At 31.9% G+C, this 23,052-nt stretch overlaps 1 protein-coding gene across 1 annotated transcript; it reads right to left on the bottom strand.

Annotated features, from left to right (window-relative positions):
• Positions 1-3,145: 3,145 nt before the first annotated feature.
• Positions 3,146-19,195, bottom strand: LOC134243637 (uncharacterized). The gene is made up of 2 exons (XM_062725880.1): positions 17,311-19,195; positions 3,146-3,213 (listed from the first exon to the last, which is right to left on the bottom strand). Exons 1-2 carry the CDS (start codon positions 19,193-19,195, stop codon positions 3,146-3,148), a joined length of 1,953 nt encoding a protein of 650 aa, XP_062581864.1.
• Between the last annotated feature and the right edge of the window lie 3,857 nt (positions 19,196-23,052).

Genomic DNA, 23,052 nt, shown 5'->3' with positions numbered 1-23,052 from the left:
AGTTTAATTGTGACGTCATTGAAATTTAACAAGCCACAAAAATTAATTAACAACATGATCATGCCCAAATAACAACTTGAATTTATTTATTTTTATCGATTATTCATAAAATCTTGTAAAATTGCAATACTTGATAGCGATACAGTCGAGTAATAGAAGAAAGCCTTTTGTCAAATATGACGTCATCAGCCTTGACATGACGCAGCACAGGTGATCTAAAGGACTAGATACACTGGTTTAATAATTACAAGAATGCTTAAATAAACATGATACCATTGCTATTTTTTTAGACCTAATCATTAAAACTAAAACAAATTAATTTATTTAATACAATGTGTATAGAATATGAATTTATCTAGTAGCATTGAAGCTGCAATGAGATAAAGAATATAGAGAATATCGCTCAAACGATGAGCGAATTCGTGATTTACATCAAAAGTGCAAGGGCATAGACTATTTTGTTTGAGCTGAAATTTGGAATATTTATTGCTTATATAGTGTATATTTTGAAAAGTGCTGGGAGCTGATCCTGGTCTGCATAACATTAATTTTATTTATAACAGAATTTAAGCAAAGGGGAAATTTTTAGCTATTATAAGCATTTTCGGCAAAATTTTAAGTACTTCGCAAACAGCATTGACTAGCTCCCAGCACTTTTTGGGTAGAGGATATAAACCTCTTTTAATGTGTATCAATTTCTTTCTTGAAAAACAAGCGTATGCCCTTGCACTATCCCCATTTCCTACATTCAGCTTAACAATTCTATTTTTATACAAGTCACGTGACAAACAGCTGATACGTGCGATATAACTGGTAATAAATACGACCCAGTCCTATCCATAATTGATAGCTATATTATATTTTCTACAAGTATTCAGTTGCTTTGTTAATTTTTTTAAAAGAAGCAATACATATTAAAACGGTGCAAAGGTTACATTTTCCATATCGGTCCTTAACATAGCTGAGTATTGTTATCACTTTGATTGACTTATTAAATATTTCAGTTCAACACGTGATGTCTACTTGCTAGTGTACTTGTGCAAATGGTATTCTTCAACCTGACCTCAATCATTATGTTTGGTTGCCGTTTTCAGAATTAGGGAAATAAATTTCTTTTTTTAATTTTGCCTATTCACGCATGTAAAAAAATCATAGTGACATACATATAATATAATATGCCAAACACGTGTTAGATTTTCGAGAGAGAGAGAGAGAGAGAGAGAGAGAGAGAGAGAGAGAGAGAGAGAGAGAGAGAAATGTCAAAAAATACGCTGACCAATAGACTTGCCTCGTATTATTATTCATTCCGTGACCTAAAAACTACGCCGGATACATGTCAAAAATCCAAGACTACACAAATGTATCGGTGCATCAATGTTCACTCAAGACAACAAGGCATTGGTTTTGTGCAAATGTTCTACCTAAAATAACACTGTATGCCTTGTTCTTTCTATTGCTTGTAATATATTTTGGATTGACTTCCTTTATAGTTAGTAGAGTAGTCGCAAAAAGATCCAAAATTGGGTATTAAGGCCATCCATTCATTGTATTACTGTAAACCAACTTTTATTCGCGACGACTTTATTTTATTTATCCATTCTTTGTATTGTTTGATTGGATTTTTGGCATTATTACTGTTCTTTTCACTTTATTTGATTAAGTGAGTAAAAAGTAATTCATTACATACTAGTAAAATTACACCATCGCACCAAGTTTAGCCCATACTGATTTTGCTCTGGTTTTATCCGAATTCGGCACGGTTCAAACTTCAATAGAAAGGATTGAACAACATAAATAGTGGCAATAAATATCTCTCAGACGTCTTTCAGTTGATTCGATACGCAAAAGCATATGCTCTATATATAAACATTTTCTAAAACGGGGTAAGTTCTTGACAAACAAGTTGTGTACAAAAATATATGTAGTCAGTATTTTGTAAGTTCTATGATCGATTAAATGACCTTGTCAGTAATTACAATCTATGTTAAATTCAAATACTGACTTTCATTTTGCATACCAATTGCTGGGCAATTTTCTGACCATGTCAAGGAGTACACGGCGGTTGACAAGGGATGCTCACTTCTGCATGGCAACTGAACCTACCTTTGATGTTTAATAGATTTTTGTTTGCCCAGTGCCTGATTTGTTTTGTTTAAAGAATTTTATACCTTGAAGTAGTTGCTATTTCAATATATTTCTTTTGAACAAATTACTCTCCTCATCCTAGTCCATACAAAGTTGACTTCACACAGATTGGTAGGGGTTTTGGAGAGTAGATTAATTTAAATTTTAATATTAACTGTTTAGCATACAATAAAGCACCGATCCAATTTGAGTAAAAAAATAACTTGCAAAAAGGGCCAAATAGCAATTGTGAACAACGTCCATCTTTTTTTCTTTTTTTTTTCGTTAGATTTTTAAAGCTCCCTTCCCTTCCCCGAACCAATTCTATATTTTGGCCCCAATCATATACAAACGGATATTTATTGACCGAACTAAACTTGAATTCATACAATATGTAAAAGCTTTAAAAGTTTGTTATCTGTTTCTTTCTCTGTGCATGCATGATGATGACTTTTTTGTTAAATTTCAACTCTCTTAAATTAGGATATTTTTTTTCCAAATGTATAGGATAAAAGCTTTCAAAAGTACAGTCATGATGTGTCATGCAAATATGGAAGCATCCTCAAGACGTGCATTTTTCAATTTAAAGGGATGTAAAAATATACATTCATATTTCTTGCTGGAACATCCCATATGTGATGAAAATATTTTTTAAAGAAATAACAAACACATTTATTGAAAATTTTTACAAATATTCTTATTAATTGAATAATACAGAATACACTTCATGATTAATTTTTTTCTTATTTTTCAAGACACTTTATTTTGAAAATCCGAAATTGAAATCAGTTCAAATTTTATGGTTGTTGTCACAGCCTGAAAATAAAATTCAAATGTGTGTAATTAGCAAGAAAAAGAATTTATGATGACCAGACCAGAAATTCAACCAGCGATTAGACCCGTCAAAACTTCATTTAAGGTTTTGAAAATTTTATTTAGAAAAATTAAACATGTTTAAAAGTTAAGAGTATATTATTTTGCCTTAATATTTTTGTACATTGTAATCCAGACCCGTGTGGTTTTAATCTTCGTCCTCTTTATATTTAAGATTTTGAGCTCCTTCTTCTCGAAGTTCTCTTTTATCCACACCTTAAAAATATACTTAAAACTGTGACATTATTACGTTGAACATGACCGTTTAAAATACTAAAGTCCAATATGAATAATTTTGAAACAGCAGAATATTATTGACCAACAGTCCACTGTTATTGAGCAAACAGTACAGTTATTAAAGTAACATTGATATAGTGTTCTATATGAACTCATTTCTTGATGACTGATATTTGAAAAGTAACAACATAAAACAAAGTGTATCTGTACAAACAGGGGTTTCTAACCTGATCTCTATTCGTGAGTAACCATTAAAATATATGTGTCAGTAGAGTATAGTGTTGTATCACTACTTGATAACCGATACTTGAAAAAAAAATGAAAATAAGAAATCAAAATGCCCTAATTTGACTCTCTTTCGCTTTTCGCTGAAAATAATTAGGCAAACCATTTTCCCCTAGTTATTACTTCAAAACATACCAAACATAAAAACAAAAAAAACATTTGACTCGTATCTTCGCCTGTCCCCACACAACTCGTTTGGAAAAGGGTGGGGGGTCAGCCAGAAAAAAATAAATTTACCATTAAGAAACTAAACTACTCAACCAAAAAAGGGGGGGGGGGTTGTCGAAACTCGAATCCAATTTCGTCGTTTGGGAGAGGGGGGGGGGGATAGGTTCAGTCAAGATTTCAGTATCCAATTTTCTTAATCAAACATAATAAACTGCCTTATTGTTTTGTCCTATAGTGCACGAATTTGACTATGCTGCAGCAAAAATTGTGTGTGTGTGGAGGTTGGGGGTCCAGACTTTCAATGTAACCCACCCCCCCCCCCCCACCTCCCTTGCTTCTTGCGTGCGACTGTAATGGCCAATATTTTCTTTAACAACAGAAAAAAATGTGTTTGTTTCTTAATTCCTTTCCATAGAGTCATGTTAGGATTATGATATAAAGTCTAGATCTTATCTCGATTTCAACAGAACTGTAAGAAATAAATGTCGATCGAGATATGCGGGGTATTTTGATACATTTATCAAAGTTGAAGATTTCAACGCAAAACGTGACTTATTTATTTTATATCATGAATTTAATAGTCAGTGATATATATATTTCACTCTCATTATACTTTTTAAAGATTTAAAAAAAAAAAAAACATAACTTTTGGAAATTACATTCATGTAACCATTTGTCACATACTTTTTGCTCTTTCAGTGATGTGTTCTCAAGAGATGTAGCCATATATCTGATATAAGCAAGAAATTCCTTCGCTTAATCTATAGTTTTTTTCCTTTTCGTTTATAAATATTCTCATTCATAATATTACTGTCGATGTAATATTGTTAATTTCTTCAACATTGGGTATAATGCTTTTGGGAAAAGTCTACAAATGCATACAATTCCTTTGAATGTATTTATTTGATCATTTTAAATTATTTTTTTGAAACAAGATTCATTTCAGCAACATTTCTGTAGCATTCCCATCCTCCTTTTTTCCATAGCATATTCTATTACTGTTAATTTAGTAAAAAAAATATTTATTGTTGATGCAGTAGGTTTGGATCTCCCATCTTACCAGTATATTTTTTCAATCAAGGAGGGATTATGTTTCTTAGCTTTAACTTTCACAAGTCTTTTTATTCGATTTTTTTTTTGGCTTGTCTTCTTAACCCCCCCCCCCCTTTTTAACACAAATTTTAAAATCGAAATTTCAACAAAGGCTGGCTATCGGGGTACATCAGAATGATTAAGTACGGATTAAAATTAAAATGGCTAATTACGTTTTGAATTGTGGTATATATTTTGGTGTGTTCCCGTTTTCCACACATTTGATAATTAGGTAAGAACAATGGGTGATATTTTTCAGGAAAAAAGTAGCGCTTATGAGAAGGGTAATTACTTGATGTGCATAAATTTCTCTCTCTCTCTCTCTCTCTCTCTCTCTCTCTCTCTCTCTCTCTCTCTGAAAAAAAATATACATGTATATAGAATTTAACTTTTAATATTAAGACTTCTTAACATGAATTAAAAAATGGAAGCATTTGTAAATTGCTCAGAAAACAAATATGCAGCATCTTTAATTTAGTCATGCATAGACATCGTTTTAATCGCTGTTCCAGAACTAGGGATGTGCATGTCCAATGTCATGCATATCAACATCAAGTTAAATACGTAAACAAAATTCTAAATAAATTGACATACTAAAAAGTAAAAATATCATATACCTATTAAAAAATGAAAGCATCAAGTTTGAAATTTTTGTTACACTTTGAAATTCAATTTTATTTCTTGTTTACAAAATGCAGTCAACAAAAAACACTTCCGTGCTTACAATATCGCGACTTTGACGTCGTTTTCTGAGCATTGTGACGTCAAAAGATAAGAGCCCTTTTCTCATGACGGCATTCAAATAATTTTTTGAGAAATAACAAAACCATAAATTGCAATTTTGACAGAGATCTTGTATAAATGAAGAGCACAGAATAAGTCCACAAACAGTTTTTATATTCAGAATTTTATCATGTGTTCAAAATTGAAAGTTTTCTCATTTTTCACGAAACATTTAACTGGAAATCAAAAATCCAATACAAAATCTAAATATTATCCAAACATCATTATTGGGGTTATCACAACCTGAAAATTAAAGTTATATAATTCTTTTATGACATCAGCAAGAAGAAAAACAAGCGATTAAAACTATCTGTTCTTCACTTAAGTTTGTGATAAATATTCAAATATTTAAGAATAGTTTTAAAAATGTTTAGAGAAATTTATTTCATAGAATAAATTTCACCATTATTCTGTCTATGTACACTGTAAGTCAGACCTATATGGTTCTAATCTTTGTCCTCTTCGTGATTGAGATTTTGAGCCCCTTCTTCTTTAAGTTCTTTGATATCCATACCTTATAAATAAATACTAAAATATTATATTGCTGTGACAATATTCCCATGATCGTCACAAAATTTACTTTTGGCAGACAAATATAGATATGCACCAGCACAAAATTATTGATCAACGGTCAGCTATAAGGTAGCAACAGTCAAGTTACATTAGTGTTAGACCGATAGAATGTTCTACATGGACTGTCTCACTACGTAATAGCTATTACTTGTAAAAAAAAAACTCATCTAATAAATACACAGGAGAATATTTTTAGAGAATTTATGTATTTTCTCTATATGATCATTAAAGCCTCGATCTAACTCAAAATATTTTATGACCCTGGGGTGGCACATGGTTGTCAATTAAAAAAAAATAACATGTTTAAACACACCAGTTCTCAGAACTACCCATATATTTTATGCATTAGCCTTAAATCATGATCATTTGAAAAATAATTGGTTTTGTCATGTGGATGTGTAAAATGGTTTCAAAATTTGCATTTTCATGCGGATGACAAATAGGGGCAGGAAAAAAAAGCTATTCCTAAATTCATGGAGTCATGATTTATACAAAACATGAATGAAGGATAGAAAATAACGAAACGTATTCAATATCAAATTCCATAAAACAATACAAAATAGGAGCAGAGCAAACATGGACCTCCAAAACATCAGAGGTGGGATCAGGTGCCATGGAGAAGTGAGAATCTCCTGGTGACCGGTCACACCCGCCGTTTGTTCCTTGTTATAATTTGGAAATAACGGGAAAATCCGTCGTCAAGTCAGTGAATAAATAATGGACTTACAATTAGTATGAAAAACGTCATTCAGCATTTGACTCAATAAATTGTATTTACTGACAAGGTCATTGTATCGACCGAAGAACTTGAGAGACTGCAAATATTCTTGTTTCATGAACTTTTTTGTCAATAATTTACCTCGTTTTCGAAATTGTTCATACGTAGAGTAGCTCTTGCGTATCAAATCAACTTAGATATTTTAACGCCGCATGCAGGTGATGAAGGTATATTGCTGCATAAGTAAGGGAAGTTGACGATAGAAAAGTTAAAGTCACGTTAACCATATAGCTTGGTTGTTAGATTACCATTCGTGCTTTTTTTCAAGTGAAATATCCAAGTATGAAACAGAAGTGTAGGACTCTGTGGAATTGTTTTCTCAAGCTCACCGGGATATTTTGTATTGACGTAGGAATGGGAATTACTATTGTTAATTGTAAACAATACGTCGTCGATATATCTAAATGCTGAGTTGAAGGCCACAGCAAGTTTCCTTCTTCTTTTCAAGGATAAGATTTTGCACAAATTCTGCTTGATATGAATACAAAAATATGTCTGTTAATAACGGAGCGCAATTGGTACTTATGGGAATTACAATAAATTGTTGGAAGACCAGGCCCCGGGATCATGAAAAAGACTTAGACTTAATTCAAAATTTCAATTATCTATAAAATCTTTAAAACTTGTTAAAGGAAACTCATAATTTGCATACAACAGCAGACTGATGATACAAAATCGGAAGGCATTTTCCTTTTGGGCTGCTTGACATCTAAAATAATTCAGCATCTAAGGCATTTTTTGACTTAAGCTTAAGATGCTTCATGATCCCGGGGCCTGGTCTCCAAAAATATTATAGATATTGTCAAAATCACAAGAATCTTTTTGAAGTCAATTTCTGAGTGCTAGTGTGCAATCAGTGTGTGTTTTAACAAAATAAATGACCAAGTAAGTAAATTCACGAGTTTTTTTTTAAAAAAGCAGTTGTCAATGATATAAAAAAACTGGACCTTAATTTATCGTGGGGAATGGCTATGTATGAAATTGAAAAGTCGTATTTTTATATCAGTATTTTTATATAAGCATATTTATATCAGTGTATGAGGTTTAATGAAAATATGTTAAAAGATTTTTTTTTCAAAACCTAAAAAAAATGTATATCGATTATAATTTCTCACCAAATGATGTATAATGGATACATACAAAATATCTGAAATTATTTCTTTAAAACCAAGCAAACAAAGCAAAATACAAATTTAAAAGATTCGAGGTCAAAGTCACATGAAAGTGCAAGGCGAAAAATTTTGATCCAGATGAATAGCTCTCAGTAATACATATCAGCATATTGGATTGATAAAATATCTTGATTGATTTATTCAAAACTGATCTTAAAACCTATTTAAGGAAGGAGAGTTCAAGGTCAAAGGAAAATCTGAGGTCAAAATGTTGATGCAATTGAAAAGCCTACCTCAGTATGCATTTACTATTAGCATATCGAGTTTGATGAAAATATCATAAATCGTTTACATGTATTTAAAACGTAGACAAACACTTATTTAAGCATGTAAACCAATTGAACTGTAACAATTAGAGTCCTATCCACCTCCTTTAAAGTTCTGATTTTTTTTTTTATATTTTACTCTCTGAACTTAATTTTCATTGAAAAATTATTTCAAAAAAAACTTTTAAGATAGAAAAAATGTTTTTTTTTTAAATTTGAAATGACTTTTACCTTTGGCCTTGACTGAATCTTCAAGGCCATAGGTCAAGGGTCACATTGCCTTGGTTTTATGTTTCTATGCATTTTAGTCATAAAGTTATAAGGTTTAATAATAAACGCAAATATTTTTAAGAGCAATAACTTATACAAGGAGCCATCAGATCCTTTCGCACTGAATCGATCGAAGTTGTGTCTAACTACCCTAAAGACATTAGTGAAAGTTTTATGTCTCTTTGGTTTGTGGTTTTGGAGGAGTAGCAATAACTTTTTTTTAGTAAGAGACAATGACTTTTGAAAGGGTCAAGCTTCGGGGACAAGAATGAAATGTTAGAAATAGTTAAAAAAGTACATATTAATAATGCAAAGACAAAATGTATTTATTGAAAGAGGTCTTTCCACAGAAAGGTAAAAGACCAAAAACGTAAATCAAAGGAAAAGCCAAAATCAAAAAAGTTGACGCAATTGATAGCTCTAAGCAGTTTGAATCAACAAATATAGTTTGATAAATATACATTTTGAAGCAGTTGAAAAGCTCACATCAGTAGGCATCAGCATTTGACGCTTGATTACAGTAAGTTGTGGTCAAAAATGTTAATGCAGTTGAATAGGTTACATCACTATGCATCAACATCAACATATGAAGTTTGATTACACTTTCTCTAATGTTATCTTTAAAACTGAGCTATACAGAGTTTATGAAAGGTGAGGTCAAGGTCAAGGATAAGATTTTTCTAAATGACATCACGAATTTTTCACTAATTCTTGAAATTCACCCCTTGAAAGACCCTTCTTCTGAACAAACTTGAATCCTCCTTACCAGAAGATGCATTGTTGCAAGGTTGGTTGAAATTAGTGCAGTGGTTCTAGTGAAGAAGTTAAAATGTAATACAAGTTTACAAACGGACAGATTGATGACTAACAAAATGTGATAAACAAAATCAGAAAAAAAACTATATGAGCTAAAAACATAATTACCGGTACTTGGAAAGTATTAGTTTTTAAAAGGTCGTTTTTTCATGCATTGTTTTCAAAAGCTGAAAATAATTGACCTGTATCAATGTTGAGAAAAACTGCACATTTCAGAAAAACAGTATGATAATAAATGGCGATGGTATTTTAAGTAGCAAATTCAAGCTAAACTGGTATAGTTAATTCAAAATCATAGCTACTCAATTTTAGAGGCACAACCTTTTCAACACTTAATAATTCTTACAATATTGATATCTTCATTTCTGTTTCAAGGGAGAACTAGAGATATCAGAAGAATATCCGTTGACTAATAAACATGTACATGTATATTGTGTTTTTAAGTCATTTCTTTCTTTGTTGTTATACAACTGTCCCTCTAGGGAATTGTTCTCTTCTATGGAGACATCACCACTTGCAAATAAAAGACAAGTCAGATTTGAGGTTTACATTTACGTACGCAGGGGTGATAAGGAAGCATACAAAATATTCTACCTTGATTAAATCAGTGCTACACTATGACGTCACAGTAGGTGACATGACGTCAATTTTAGAACAATACATTTCAAACTATTGGTATTTAGAGATGTAATTTTACTCTACAAAATGAATAGAAACGGGTAAACATTAACAAAAATGAATTGTATTTATTTTGTTATGCTGTATCTCTCATTTTGATTAAAATCGACCACTGATGAGGTCAAATGTGTTCATCAAGTAACTTACGAATCGATCATGTCGTGTAAAAAGAATTTGGCTTTGACCGCATGTACAAAGATATGTAAAATGAAATTTAAAAGCAAATATTGTAAAAATTATGTGAAATTCATATGGAGTTTCATTAATTAAACAGGTATGCTTGTTAATTTTCATCGATTAAACTCTCTTTTGAAGACAGTCAACAATATACATTTCCCGGTCGGCCTTTCCTTATTCCTGACAAAAATAATGCCACAGAACAACAATAAGCAGGGTATTTCAAGACATCTGTATAGATGAAAAGTTTGCCTTCTCAAATTCTTGGAAAGTGATAATAGAATCCCGAGTTAAGCATGGTTTTACGAAAAATATCGGTTCATATGTAGAAATTTCAAAACATCGGGTTAGGTTTCGGACGAATGTGTGGAATAATTATTTTACTGACGGGACAGTGGGATTCAAGCAGTACTTTTTAGGCAAAGTAAATCTTTTTCGACAAAATTATTTACTCAAAAGAATTATTAAACTTCGGGGTATTGTTGTTCTGTTAGGTTTTGGTTAAGGAACATTTCGCTATAAATAGAAGCCACGTGCCGTGGTGGTGATGCACGTCATTGCGTTAGACATCCTTTTATCTTTGTGCAATAGTTAATAAAAGTATACGTTTATTTAGCAGTTTTGGTAAATTATCAAACTGAATTTTCTTTAAAAATTCTAAATTTCCCAAGAAATGATTAATATGCTTCCTTAACATACCTGCGTATTTCAGGACTTTTCAACCATTAAGGTAAACAGAGATAACTCCTTACCCTCTCCCCTTTCCCTTCCCAGACCCCTGTTTGTTCATGTTTGCAAACTACTACTTTGTTATGACCTTAGAAAAATATGAATGTATACAAATAGCTTAACGCCCATCCCCGCAATCACGCATTTTAACGCATATACCGTTGCCCCACAATCACGCACTTTAACGCATATACCTCTACCCCACAATCACGCACTTTAACGCACATTTCGTTTTAAACGTTTTCTGCTCAAATAATGCGTAAAGTTTTGATTGTATGGCAATAAATGATGAAAAAATAAATTTTATATAATGTTATTCTAATATATTTCGCAAATAAAAGTTCTTTTCTCATTTTAATATGTCCTAGTCGTTCAATTTATTAGACAAAACTCGGGATTCGAGACAAACGAAGAAGGTCTTTCTTTTGACATTAAATAAGCCTACCACTTGAAAAACCGGGTTGGTGATGTAGATATCCCCCAATCTTGTGTGAGATTGGACCCTTGATCCAGAATTTATTAAATTCGAAAAATGAATTTTTATGTAAAAGTTTGATAAAAGCGTGTGCAGAAATTTACAGAAGGAATGGGTAAAACTACAAAAAAAAAAGGAGAAAAGAGTTTTTTTTCATGGAAAAAGGCTTTGTTTTAATTTACATTTAATTTTATTTCTTGTTCGATTTAAATTCATATTCGTAAATTTACAATCTTATTGTTTCCGCCTTATTCCACAATGACAATGGAATAAAGAAATGACAATATCATGTTGAAAAAGATGTAGGTTAATTAAAATTTGAATGATTCATAATCAAGTTAACGTTCCAATATCCGTAAAAAAGTGTTGCACATACTCGTATGTTTTGATTTTTAAAAACATACGTTTATACATAAAACAAGGTAATCGGGAAAATTTTATGCAAGTATACTACAAAACTTACTAGTAATACCCCGCTCTGATGTGAATATACAATGTTTCGTTAATCCTAAAAAAAAATACACAAGTTCAGTTACGGTCAGATGCACGGACAATTAGGAAGTTGACATCAGATTAAACAAAAATAAATCCCACCATATGGCATGCCACAACAAAATGTGTGCTAACGGATAAACAGGCAGCTGGCATCTTAACAAAAAAGGATCCCATCATATGCAGAAGTGAAGAATGTGCTAAAATTTCAATGTATATGTGATGAGTTTATGCTGTGAGAACTGCAATCAAAACTTTGTTACGGACAGACACAAAGACAGCTAGACAGACGGACAAACACATTTGACATCCACCTTGTGAATGAACAGTTAACTCTTGATTTTTTCGAAGGGTAATGTAAATGTCATAATTTTTATTTTACTATAATTTTATTGGAGTCTATTTTATTTACAATATTTTTTTGTGAATCACATGTGTAACAATGTTTGGAAAATAATTCCGGATAGGCAGTCTTCTTATATTTGGGTCCGGCTACTATTTGTATATTACGTAATTTCCGCCCAGCATCTTTGTACATCCAAACGTGAACGAAAGAACGACAAAACTTAGCGACTTGGTCAGGAGAACAAGGTAATTAGCAATTATGTATGCATCTTATATATGCTCATAGTAACGTTTAACGTCCTGATCTTGTTAGTTAATGTTTCTGATTTATATATTTATAACGATTACTCTGTATGTAGAGCATTTTTTGTACAAGCATGGCTAGGGTGGTTTTATACATGGCGCCATTTTGACCCACGTGTAGTGAAATTTTGATTGATAATTATTAGTCTCATAGCAGTATGTATTTTATATATCATATCAATTTAATGATTAAATAGAACTGATTAATTATGTAAATTATCGGTTGTTAGATTATTTGTTGTGCACATGGAATTTTGTGTGATTATGAACATAGAGTTATTGCCCTTTGTACGGTAATGTAAGGCAAGGCGCCAAGTTTGTTTACATGTTTTTAGTGAAGTAGCACAGTTGTATTTCCTGATTATTTAAGCTGTATGAATATTTCAAAAAACCATAAGGTACTGGAAAACTGGATCCGTCCGCAAAATGATCCGCTTCATTACTGTTACTACGAATATGGTTGCATGTCCGGAAATCCGAATGGAGTACGGTAGCCACAGTCGTCAAAATTATGGAATGCATTGTGAAAAAGTCCGCATGCATACAAGTATATTATACGAACATATATCAGTGTGCATGTAACTCAAGGAACCCAGGAAATATGTACTTTTAAGAAAATCATCAAACTGCGCGTGTTTTCAATGTTGTCAGATTTAAATTATCTCGTTTTCATTTGAATATTTATACCTGTTTTTAGTGAAATTCTGTGTATTGTTTTTATTTTTTGTTTAAAGCAGTTAATTAATGAGTTTACATGTATTTCTCTTTAAAATGATTTTCACGTAATTCAGGGATGGAGTCGATTACATTAAAAAGTAATAAATCAAATTACAATTACTTTGACTTTCTCTTCAATAAAATTACAGGCTTTATAAATCATGTAATTAATTGCTTTATAATTACTTTACAAAAACTAATTTATTAATTACAGTCAAGTACAATTACTTTTTTGTTCAATTACCCCGTATGTCACGTATGCATTTATAGAGTGAAGGGGGGGGGGGTAGATTCTCTGAGATTTCTCATGTTTCCTCTTGATATTGTGTACGGAAATTGAAAAAGAAATATTTAAAAACCATCGAATTCTGTCGGAAGTTATTGTACGGTAAATTGGAAGTAATTGTACGGCAAAGCTCCGCCCCCTAGAAGTTATAGTACGTTAGAATTCAGCCAAAAGTTTTCTATCTGATTTAAAGTATGGCCAACATCAAAAGAAAAAGTACCGCACCATGACACAAATAATATCTAAATAACTTTTTTATACAAATAAAAACAAATATACTGAGAGCTACAACTTCTATTTTAGTCTTTAAAAATTCTGTAAAATAACTGTTATCAAAACCTTCACGGGAAATATTTTTTCTCTTTTAAATCTCATTTCTGTTTTTATTTATTAAAAGATTCTGCAATTACCGCTGAAATGTTCATCATATGACCCGGAAAAATAAAGAAAGGGGGGGGGGGTTGACGAGTGACGTCTTTTATAAGTAACGAGAAAATGAAAACCTGTCTGGAAAATTAAATATTTTGAGGAAGATTAAGATTTTAAACGTTTTAATAATGTGATAAGAATTTAACAAATCACACGACAGAATCATTTTAAAAACAAAATAAAAGGAAATAACTATTGAAAAAATATGGGAATTCAACTAAGAATATTTGCGTAAATATTATGGCGATAAAAAAAACAACAACCATTTTTGCAATAAAACGCTACATACACCGTGTAAATATTTATCTTCAAAACCACGTCTTTTAAGCACGTAATCGCAAGTGCGCTGTGGGGAAAAGGATAACGTCATCAAAAAGTAACAAATGTAATGCTACTATTACGTCACAGACGGCGCAAGAGGCAAAGAGTTAATTGTCCATCTCTATGAATAAGTTTATATCAGTACATTGCAGTATGGCTTAGCAACAAGGAATATTACGCCTCTATGGCACCTGATCCAATCTCTAATCTTTTTAAAAGTTTGTGTTCAATGTGTTTTGAGATTGACTAATGTTCTTAAACTGATCTTTTTAAAAATTGTTTTCAATGTTATTTGTACAAAATCTAGGTACATATAACCCTTAAGAATATAACATCATCAAATGCAGAATTACGTAAGGTTTCTTCTCATAATACAAAATACTTTTATCAAATTTAACAGCTTAAAACTTAAAACTTTCAACTTTTCCCAACCATTCCTCACGAAAAATTAAAGCCCAGGCTTATCGATATCATTGACAGCTGTTTTTTCAATAAAAACTCGTAAAGTTACTAACCTGGTCATTGGTCATTTGCAAAATTATTTTGTTAAAGCACTTCAGATCGCACACACACAAGAAGTCTGAAGTTGACATCAAAAAGGTGCTTAAGATTCTGATTGACAATATCTATGTGGTTTTTGGAGACTAGGTCTTCAATAATCTATTGGAAATCCAAATGGTTCCAATTTCGTTTCGTTATTAGCAAACCTATTTCTGTATCAATATGGAGCAGAAGTTGTGCAAAATCTTATACACGAAAAAAAGAAAATACTTGCTGTGGCCTTCAACATTAAGATATATCGATGACGTATTGTCAACTAACAGTGATAATTTCCATTCCAATGTCGATACAATATATCCTGGTGAACTTGAGATAAAAGATACTATAGAGTCCGACACTTCTGTTTCATAGATATTTACTTGAAAAAGACGTAAATGGTAATCGAACAACCAAGCTCTATGATAAACGTGATGACTTAACCTTTTCTATCGCCAACTTCCCTTATTTCTTCTGCAATATACCTTCATCACCTGCATACGGAGTTTATATCTCAAAGCTGATTCGATACGCAAGAGCAATCTCTACACATGAACAATTTCTAAAACGAGGTAAATTATTGCCATACAAGTTGACACAACAAGAATACAGTAGTCTCGTTTTGTTTTCTGAGCAATTTACAAAGGCATAATTTTTAATCCATGTTAAAAAGTCTTGATATTGAAAAGTATATTTCATAGACATGTATTTTGATATGTTTGGTATGTTGTGAAGAAATAACTAGGAAAAAATGGTTTGCCTGAATATTTAAAGCGAAAGAGAGTCAAATTAGAGCGGTAGATTATTACTTAATTTTATCGCCTCATCCAAAAAAACATAAACGTGCATAGGACGTAATATTTCATTATTTGTTAAGACAATTGCGTCGAAATGTGAAAAACCCATTTCTATCAAGTGAGCCAATGTCACGTACGAAAATGAATAGTTAACATTTCATGGCCGAAAAAAACTTTTCTTTTGCTTGTCAAGGAATATTTAAGAGTTGAAAGTACCCACAACTGAAAAAAAATATAGCTACCCCCTCCCCCCACTTAAATGGGCCCGCCCTTATTGAGTAAAAATATACTAGTACTCATACGGTTTCAGTTTCAAATAAATTTTGTCAAAATTGTAATGGAACTTGTATTTTGCACAGAAAGGTCAAGCAGCGTTTAATGTGAATACATAAAAAAGAGACAAGGACAACACAATTCATCATCTTTTGTTAAATAATATTATATTCATAAATCATTTTTAGATCATAGTAGAGGTCCGTGTAAAAAATATACGAATTTTGTGTTCAAGTGAAACAGGACACAGGTGCCTCAAAATTTAAAAAAAAAGGTGAATGTGCAGAAATATTTGTAATCGCCTCGCTTTGCGCGCGGTGTCCTTCTGGGATTCTTTCTCTCTCTCTCTTCTTAAATTTCTTTGAATGTTTAAGTGTAACAAATGTTTTATGTATATTTTTTTAATTGAGTTAGATTATTTCATATAAGAAGAATAATTTGTTTGTTTTTAAACAAGTATCATTATTCCCTTCTGATTATATCATAAACCGTCCCAAGATTTTGTCTAGACTCACTTCCCTCCTTTACGAAATACAGTAACTAGATCTGCTCTAAAATGGTATGAAAATAGTAATAACAAAAGAAATCACGTAGGAACAATTTATTATTAGTCGCTTCGAAGAAAAAAATGAATATTTAATTCAATATTTTTTTTCAAGTTTATAATCGTCAAATCGATTGAGTAATAAATAATCTGTAATTTTAAGAATTTTTGGAAACCGAATTAGATGCAGGCGGCTTCATTACGTTTTCAGTGAGTAACGTCAAAGTTGTTTTGATTTGCTTTACAAAAATGCTCATAGGATACTGAAAAAGGTGAAATATTTTCAAACTTTATTTATATTTAATTATATCATAATTTACCAGAAGTTTTTTATTTATGAAAATTTGACCTAAAAGGTCCTTCTCTCTTGACGGCAGTCATACATATTTCAGATGTAAAGTCAAATTTTTAAGATTAAGATATAATACATGTAGTTTTTCAAGACTACACATTTTAACTTCATTATTTTATAAAAGTATAATTCTTTAATGAAAAACTGAGGGAAACATTACTTATAACTATTAAACAAAATGTATTGTACAACTATGGATGTATACTTCTCCAAGCTCGAGACACCTCATCCTATCTTTGGAATTTTGAGGGCTCCATATCATATACCTTGTTTACAGATTTGTATTGTCTGTAAAATTTTATATGGGATCGATAACTGCTCGTTATCTCTACGTTGTTGTTTTTTTTTTTCAATAGAGTAATAGTTACGTATTTGATGATCCTGTGTATTAAGGTATCTTTTACGGTATTACAATTACCTGTCAGAGAGTCCTGTCTGGTTATGTATCTGTAAGCACAAACTTCGTTGTTAAATGATCCTACCCAAAGAAGGTGACTTTTGTTGTCATAACTCAGGCTGTTTGGTGAAATTAACCCTGTTAGAACCAGGGACAGAAAGTAGCCATCCTTATCAATCATCTGTACAGTGTGGGTTTTAGAATCACACAGCAGGATGTGTGACAGCGCATCTGTACAAATACCTAGTGGTCCAAGTTTTGATCCCGAAGGAGGGCCTTCGTAGGAGAAGCGATGTTTTCCTCTACCATCTGTCACAACTAAGCGGCCAGTTTCAGACTTAATTATTTCTCCACATTCTGAAATTTCTACATCATGAGAGAACTCGTCAGACACAATAATATCTCCATTGTGGTTCTCTGTGATGAAAAGAGGATAACTATACAGTTCCTGACCTGTGTTGTTTTTTTGTATTGTCTGTATGTAGTATCCCCCACTATTATAACGGTTTATCATGCCTGTATTTATGTAATCCCACGTCCCAACCAGAATGTCTCCATTTGAAGGGGAGCAGTAGACACAGAGTGGCATCCAAAAGTACATGAATGTATTCATTATCAGTGTAGACTTTGATCTGTTATCTGAAGATAATTTGTTTATGTTACGATATTTGTCTATATAAATAAGATCACCTGCAATGTTCACTGTGTGTACTCCCCAACCACTACTTATATCTGTCAGATGATGTAATTCGTCACCGTCTGTGTTTGTCAGGGTGAGATTGCTACCATCACTCACCCACATCCGGTCTGATGACACAAAAGAAATATGTCTGGCACCAAAAACACCTGTGACAGTAATGATTTTGTTTAACATTGGTTTAGACATCAGTTTCAGTACACATTCATCTCTCACTTGTCTTTTTCCAGTCTCTATGATTTGAATTTCACTCAAAAGCTCGGGTACATCCTCCAAGTTGCTTTCTTCTTTAAGAGAGTAACGGGCAAGTTGTGTAAGATTAGGAGTGTCTTTTAGGATGGGGACTTCGATATTCTTAATGAAAAAGAGGAATTTGAAGGGTCTATTTGCTGACTCTTCATAGCTGTGTTCATAGTTCTCTATGCTCGCAAGGTGACTGTTCATTTGTTTGATCTGTTGTTGAATCATTAAACTTATAAGTCTGATTTTAACATCACATATGACAGTGTCGATGAGTCCCTTTAGTCTATGCGCTTTGGCTGACATCTCTGATTGAAAGTTGGAGATTTCTGTGTGACGAGTTTTTAAATCAGTGTTGATTCTAGATAGGAGAAAACAACAGTTATAGAGAGTATTAAATCTGATGTTTTGGATGATTCCTTTGTGTTGTTGACGTTTTCTTTCATAAGCTGTTCTGATGTCCAGTATTTTGTGTTTTCTGTGTTTTTTCCACTGGAGAAAAGAAGGAAAAATTTTGGGATTTCTGTGTTCTCCACATTTGGCACAAAAGGGAAGTTCGCATGAATAACAGTACTTTTCAAAGATCATATCTGGATGTCTCACACAAGTCTCCCGTTTTAAACTCTTTTTGTATTTCTCACGGTAAATCACAAGATCATGGTATACAGTATCGAGATCAATAACATGTTTCTCTTTACACTGTAGACACAGGTCATGTTTACACGTGTTACAGTAGAATTCTGTGTTCCCCTTACATTCAGAGCACTGTCGTACATTACACTGTATTGCATAGCCTCTTTTGCTATACTTTGTTCGATAAAACACCACTTTATGGGTATTGGTAACATGTCTCTCTTTACACTGTAGACATAGGTCATATTTACACGTGTTACAGTAGAATTCTGTGTCCCCCTGACATTGAAAACACTGTCGTACTTTACTCTGGGTACTGGATCCTTTCAGGTCCATAATTTGTTTGTAAGACTTTGATAAAACAATAACCTGAAATTATGATATAAATTATATATTATACAAAAAGAAATAAAAAATAAAATCTATACTTACTTTTGATTACCGATAGAATAAATGAAAAGGAATTAATTTTGAATACCTCTTTATTCACTTTTGTACAGAATTGTTGTCATCTCCCTCGGGAGATGACACATTAAGATTGTATGCCGGAAGTGAAGTCCTAGTATAAGCCTCCATTAATCTTTCGGGAGTCCTCGATGTTTTACAGAGTTCCAAGTAGCCTGTAAACTGGTTTTCTTTAAGAAGAACTAGCTTGGGAGTGTGTGATCTACTTTCGGTTTAGGTCTATTTGAAAGCCAAGGAAAATTTAGAAAAGAAGTACGATGCTTATAAATATCTATAGTTTCGGTGTGTAGTATATATATTGATCCTCAATACTATGCCTTATTAAATTTGTAAGGCACACAAGGAGAATTGACAATGACGTGATTTCTATATATAGATTTGTTGACGCAAAGGGAAAACTGGTTGTCGCACAAAAGAACAAGCTTACAATTAGATTCTGCAAAAAATGAAAGAAGAGTGGTCAACGCTAATTTTATGTTATTTTTTTAGTCTGTAATTGGATTTATTAAATTAATTCCTGTCAAACTTTAATGAAGAGCTGCTTTTAAATGAATGATAATTAGTGTTGATAATTTCGTATTGTGTTAAGAAAATATAGTTCAAGGAAAGTATTTGAATTTAAGTAAATTGTTAACACACAGAAGCACAAAGACCGCTAGAATGAAATTTCACCAAAATCGCCTTGGTTGCTCTCGCAGACGTCCATGCTTTCAATATAATATATACTGAGGCCAAAAGAAACTGCGTACTTTACGGTGGAGTTTGCTGAATAAGTCATTTGGGAACTTCAGGTGTTATAATCCATATATTCATTGCATTAAAATATTTCCCTTTCTGTTTTATTTCTTTGACATTATTGATACCAAAGAGATGACATTTCAGGCTTTCTGGAAAGCCAAACTTGTTACTCTTACGACTGTATCTTGCATGTTTTTCATGGTTGAAAGAATTGTAGTGTCTTCTGGGTGCAATGATTTGGATCAGTCCGAGTGATGTATAAAAATGATCAGATTTATTTTACAAGAAAAGTAATTACCAAAATGATTTATAAACAACGAGTCAATAGATACATGTATTCCTAGGTTATCTATCCCCTTTATATAAAACAAATAAAAAACAATAGAATGTTGGACCGGGCTATGTCCTGAGTATCTGTCCGGAGTATGATTCTCAGGGATGTGTCACTATACGGCTGTCTCCTCTATCTGACACAGGCTGTATCAAGGTATTAAAAAACACCGCTTGTATTTAACTACAGTAAATATACCACTGTTTGCCAAGCTAGTAAAACAAATCAACACTGGGCAGTTGTATTAACACTGTTTAACTTTTTATTGTCTCTACCTGTTCCTGCTCTCTCGACAGCCAAACGCAGAATGACCAACTACCTCGGATGCGCTCTTATATATAATTGAGCGAAATCTGTACTATTCTCGGCTTTCACTATAAACCTAATTATGAAACCCGTTTATGACTGAATCCCGAGCGTGATCGTCACAGAATTTTATAAAAACACTTGCCTATTATATAGATTTTTGAGCCTAACCACAGTCATCATTGATCAATTCCATTTTTTCTATACGCAATATTTTCCTTACTAAATACTATTTAATAGAATAAAAATACAACGGCTCCGTAAAGGAATTTAAAGAACATATCTTTTAATCAAAACATGTTTTGACTTTGATGAAAATTAGGTCACTTCCTTTTCGCACAGTTTCTGTTTCGCACGGCATTAACAGTGTTGTGTTTGCAAGTAAGAATAGGATAAGAATAGGCGTTTCTATGCAAAAGAGCTAATAAAAAAAGCAAAAGAGTATATATATTTATTATATAGAAAAAGCTTAAATTCATGTTCGTATTTATATTTATTTACCAATGCATGTAAAAAGTGCACATTTGTGACGTCATTTTATGACGCTATTGTTCTTTAGTACTCAAAGAAATAATAATAATTAAAAAAACCAAAGAGCAGCTTTGCCGCAAGGGGCATATCCTATTCAATTTTAGGTAAATAATATATAATTCTACGAAAAATGTTCCAAAGATTAATAAAAGTGCTGCATAAATCCCATGTACTTTCTAGTTTGATAAAATATGAGGAAACCTACACTGGACTGAAAAATTTTACTCCGTTTCAGATCAAAACTTTAGAAAAAGTAGCTAAACAATTGATCTGTCGACATTTGTTATATCTCAGCAAGATCACATGTATGTTTGATACGTGTTCCATGTATCATGTAGGTATTTAGATATTCATCTGCATTTTTATGGAACAGACTATCACAAAATGTTCGAAATTCTAGGTCAGTGGATTTTTTTGAATCTGTGTATCTCACTAAGTATTTTAACAGACTCAATGCTTAAAATGGATTTTCCCCCAATGTTTGAGTGTATAAAAGATATGCTTCTTCATGTTAATATATGTATATGCTGTACTTTTATATCTTGTGTTTATATTAAGATGTTAATTTTGTATATCCTTATGTGATTGTAAATATGTTTTAATGCAGGGCCACAATAAAAAGTAGTTTTATACTAATTGTGTTGTCCTGGATAAATAAAGGTTATTATTATTATTAATATCATGTTTCAGGTAAGCGTATCAATGTTATTGAAAATAAAATTACATAGCAATCTTATCAATACGCTAGATTGGGTGGAGAAAAGCAAGTTAACAATAAATCTTTAAAACAAAACTCATTGTATGTTAATTGGTACGGAAGTAAGAGGAAGTAATTCTGTAGGAATTTATCCATTAAAGTGGGTAGTATTGTGATTGAAAATGCATCTTGTGCAAAACTACTTGGTGTTTACATTGACAGGTGTCTTACATTGTCTGAACATGTTGAAATATTAACGAAAAAAAATTGCTTCCAAATTAAAATAGGTGTTATATCTAGATTAAGATCATCCATGTCCTCTGCAATATGAAAAACCTGCATGATTTACTCCAGATTATTTAGATGTTTTAAAATATGTACCTGAATTAAACAGAAGATCTACAAGACTGAGTTAAAGCAATTCATTTTATATATCGAGGAAAAAAACAGAATATTACAAGTCTTTTAGAATTTACGGTTCCCAAATATGGAATGAATTGCAAGAATTTTTAAAGAGTTTTCCATCATAACAAAGTTTTAATTCGCAAATATTAGAACTATTTCCAGTCTACAAACTAAATGTAAATCCCTTAGATTATGTTTCTGATTTTTTTACACGCAAGTTTGACATTACATGTGTAAATATTAATTTTATACTCTACTTACTTTATCTTTATATATTTTTGTACTAATTTTCTGACTGTATAAATGTTCTCAGGACCACAATCTAAACTGGTCGTAAACTGATTGTGCAATCCTGCATAAAGGACATTATAAGTATAAATATTATTACTTTTATTTTTATTATTAATATTATCACAAATCCATTTCATAGAAACGACTATGTAATTAGCCTTAACTCACTTGTGTTACTTTATCCCTGAAAAAGTTCGTTAAAGTCCACTGTTTACTCTAATTTTTAAGTAAATTTGATTTAAAACTTATTTCGTTGCGGTTTGGTTATATTTTATAGTAAATGAGACCAAGAAAAACATACATGTACCCAGATTCATTATACAGTTTGCTCGTTGGCCATACCTTAATTCAAATTTTGTTATATCAGTTATCCACGTTCAATCAAGGGTGTACGGAGATTTACCCCAGAATTTATTCTCCATGGTAAAT

This window comes from Saccostrea cucullata, unplaced genomic scaffold, assembly GCF_032062105.1.
Source record: "Saccostrea cucullata isolate Sc308-1 unplaced genomic scaffold, CSIRO_AGI_Scuc_v1 ctg4481, whole genome shotgun sequence".
Classification (NCBI taxonomy): Eukaryota; Metazoa; Mollusca; class Bivalvia; order Ostreida; family Ostreidae; genus Saccostrea; species Saccostrea cuccullata.
This window is presented reverse-complemented; position numbering and strand designations above follow the sequence as displayed.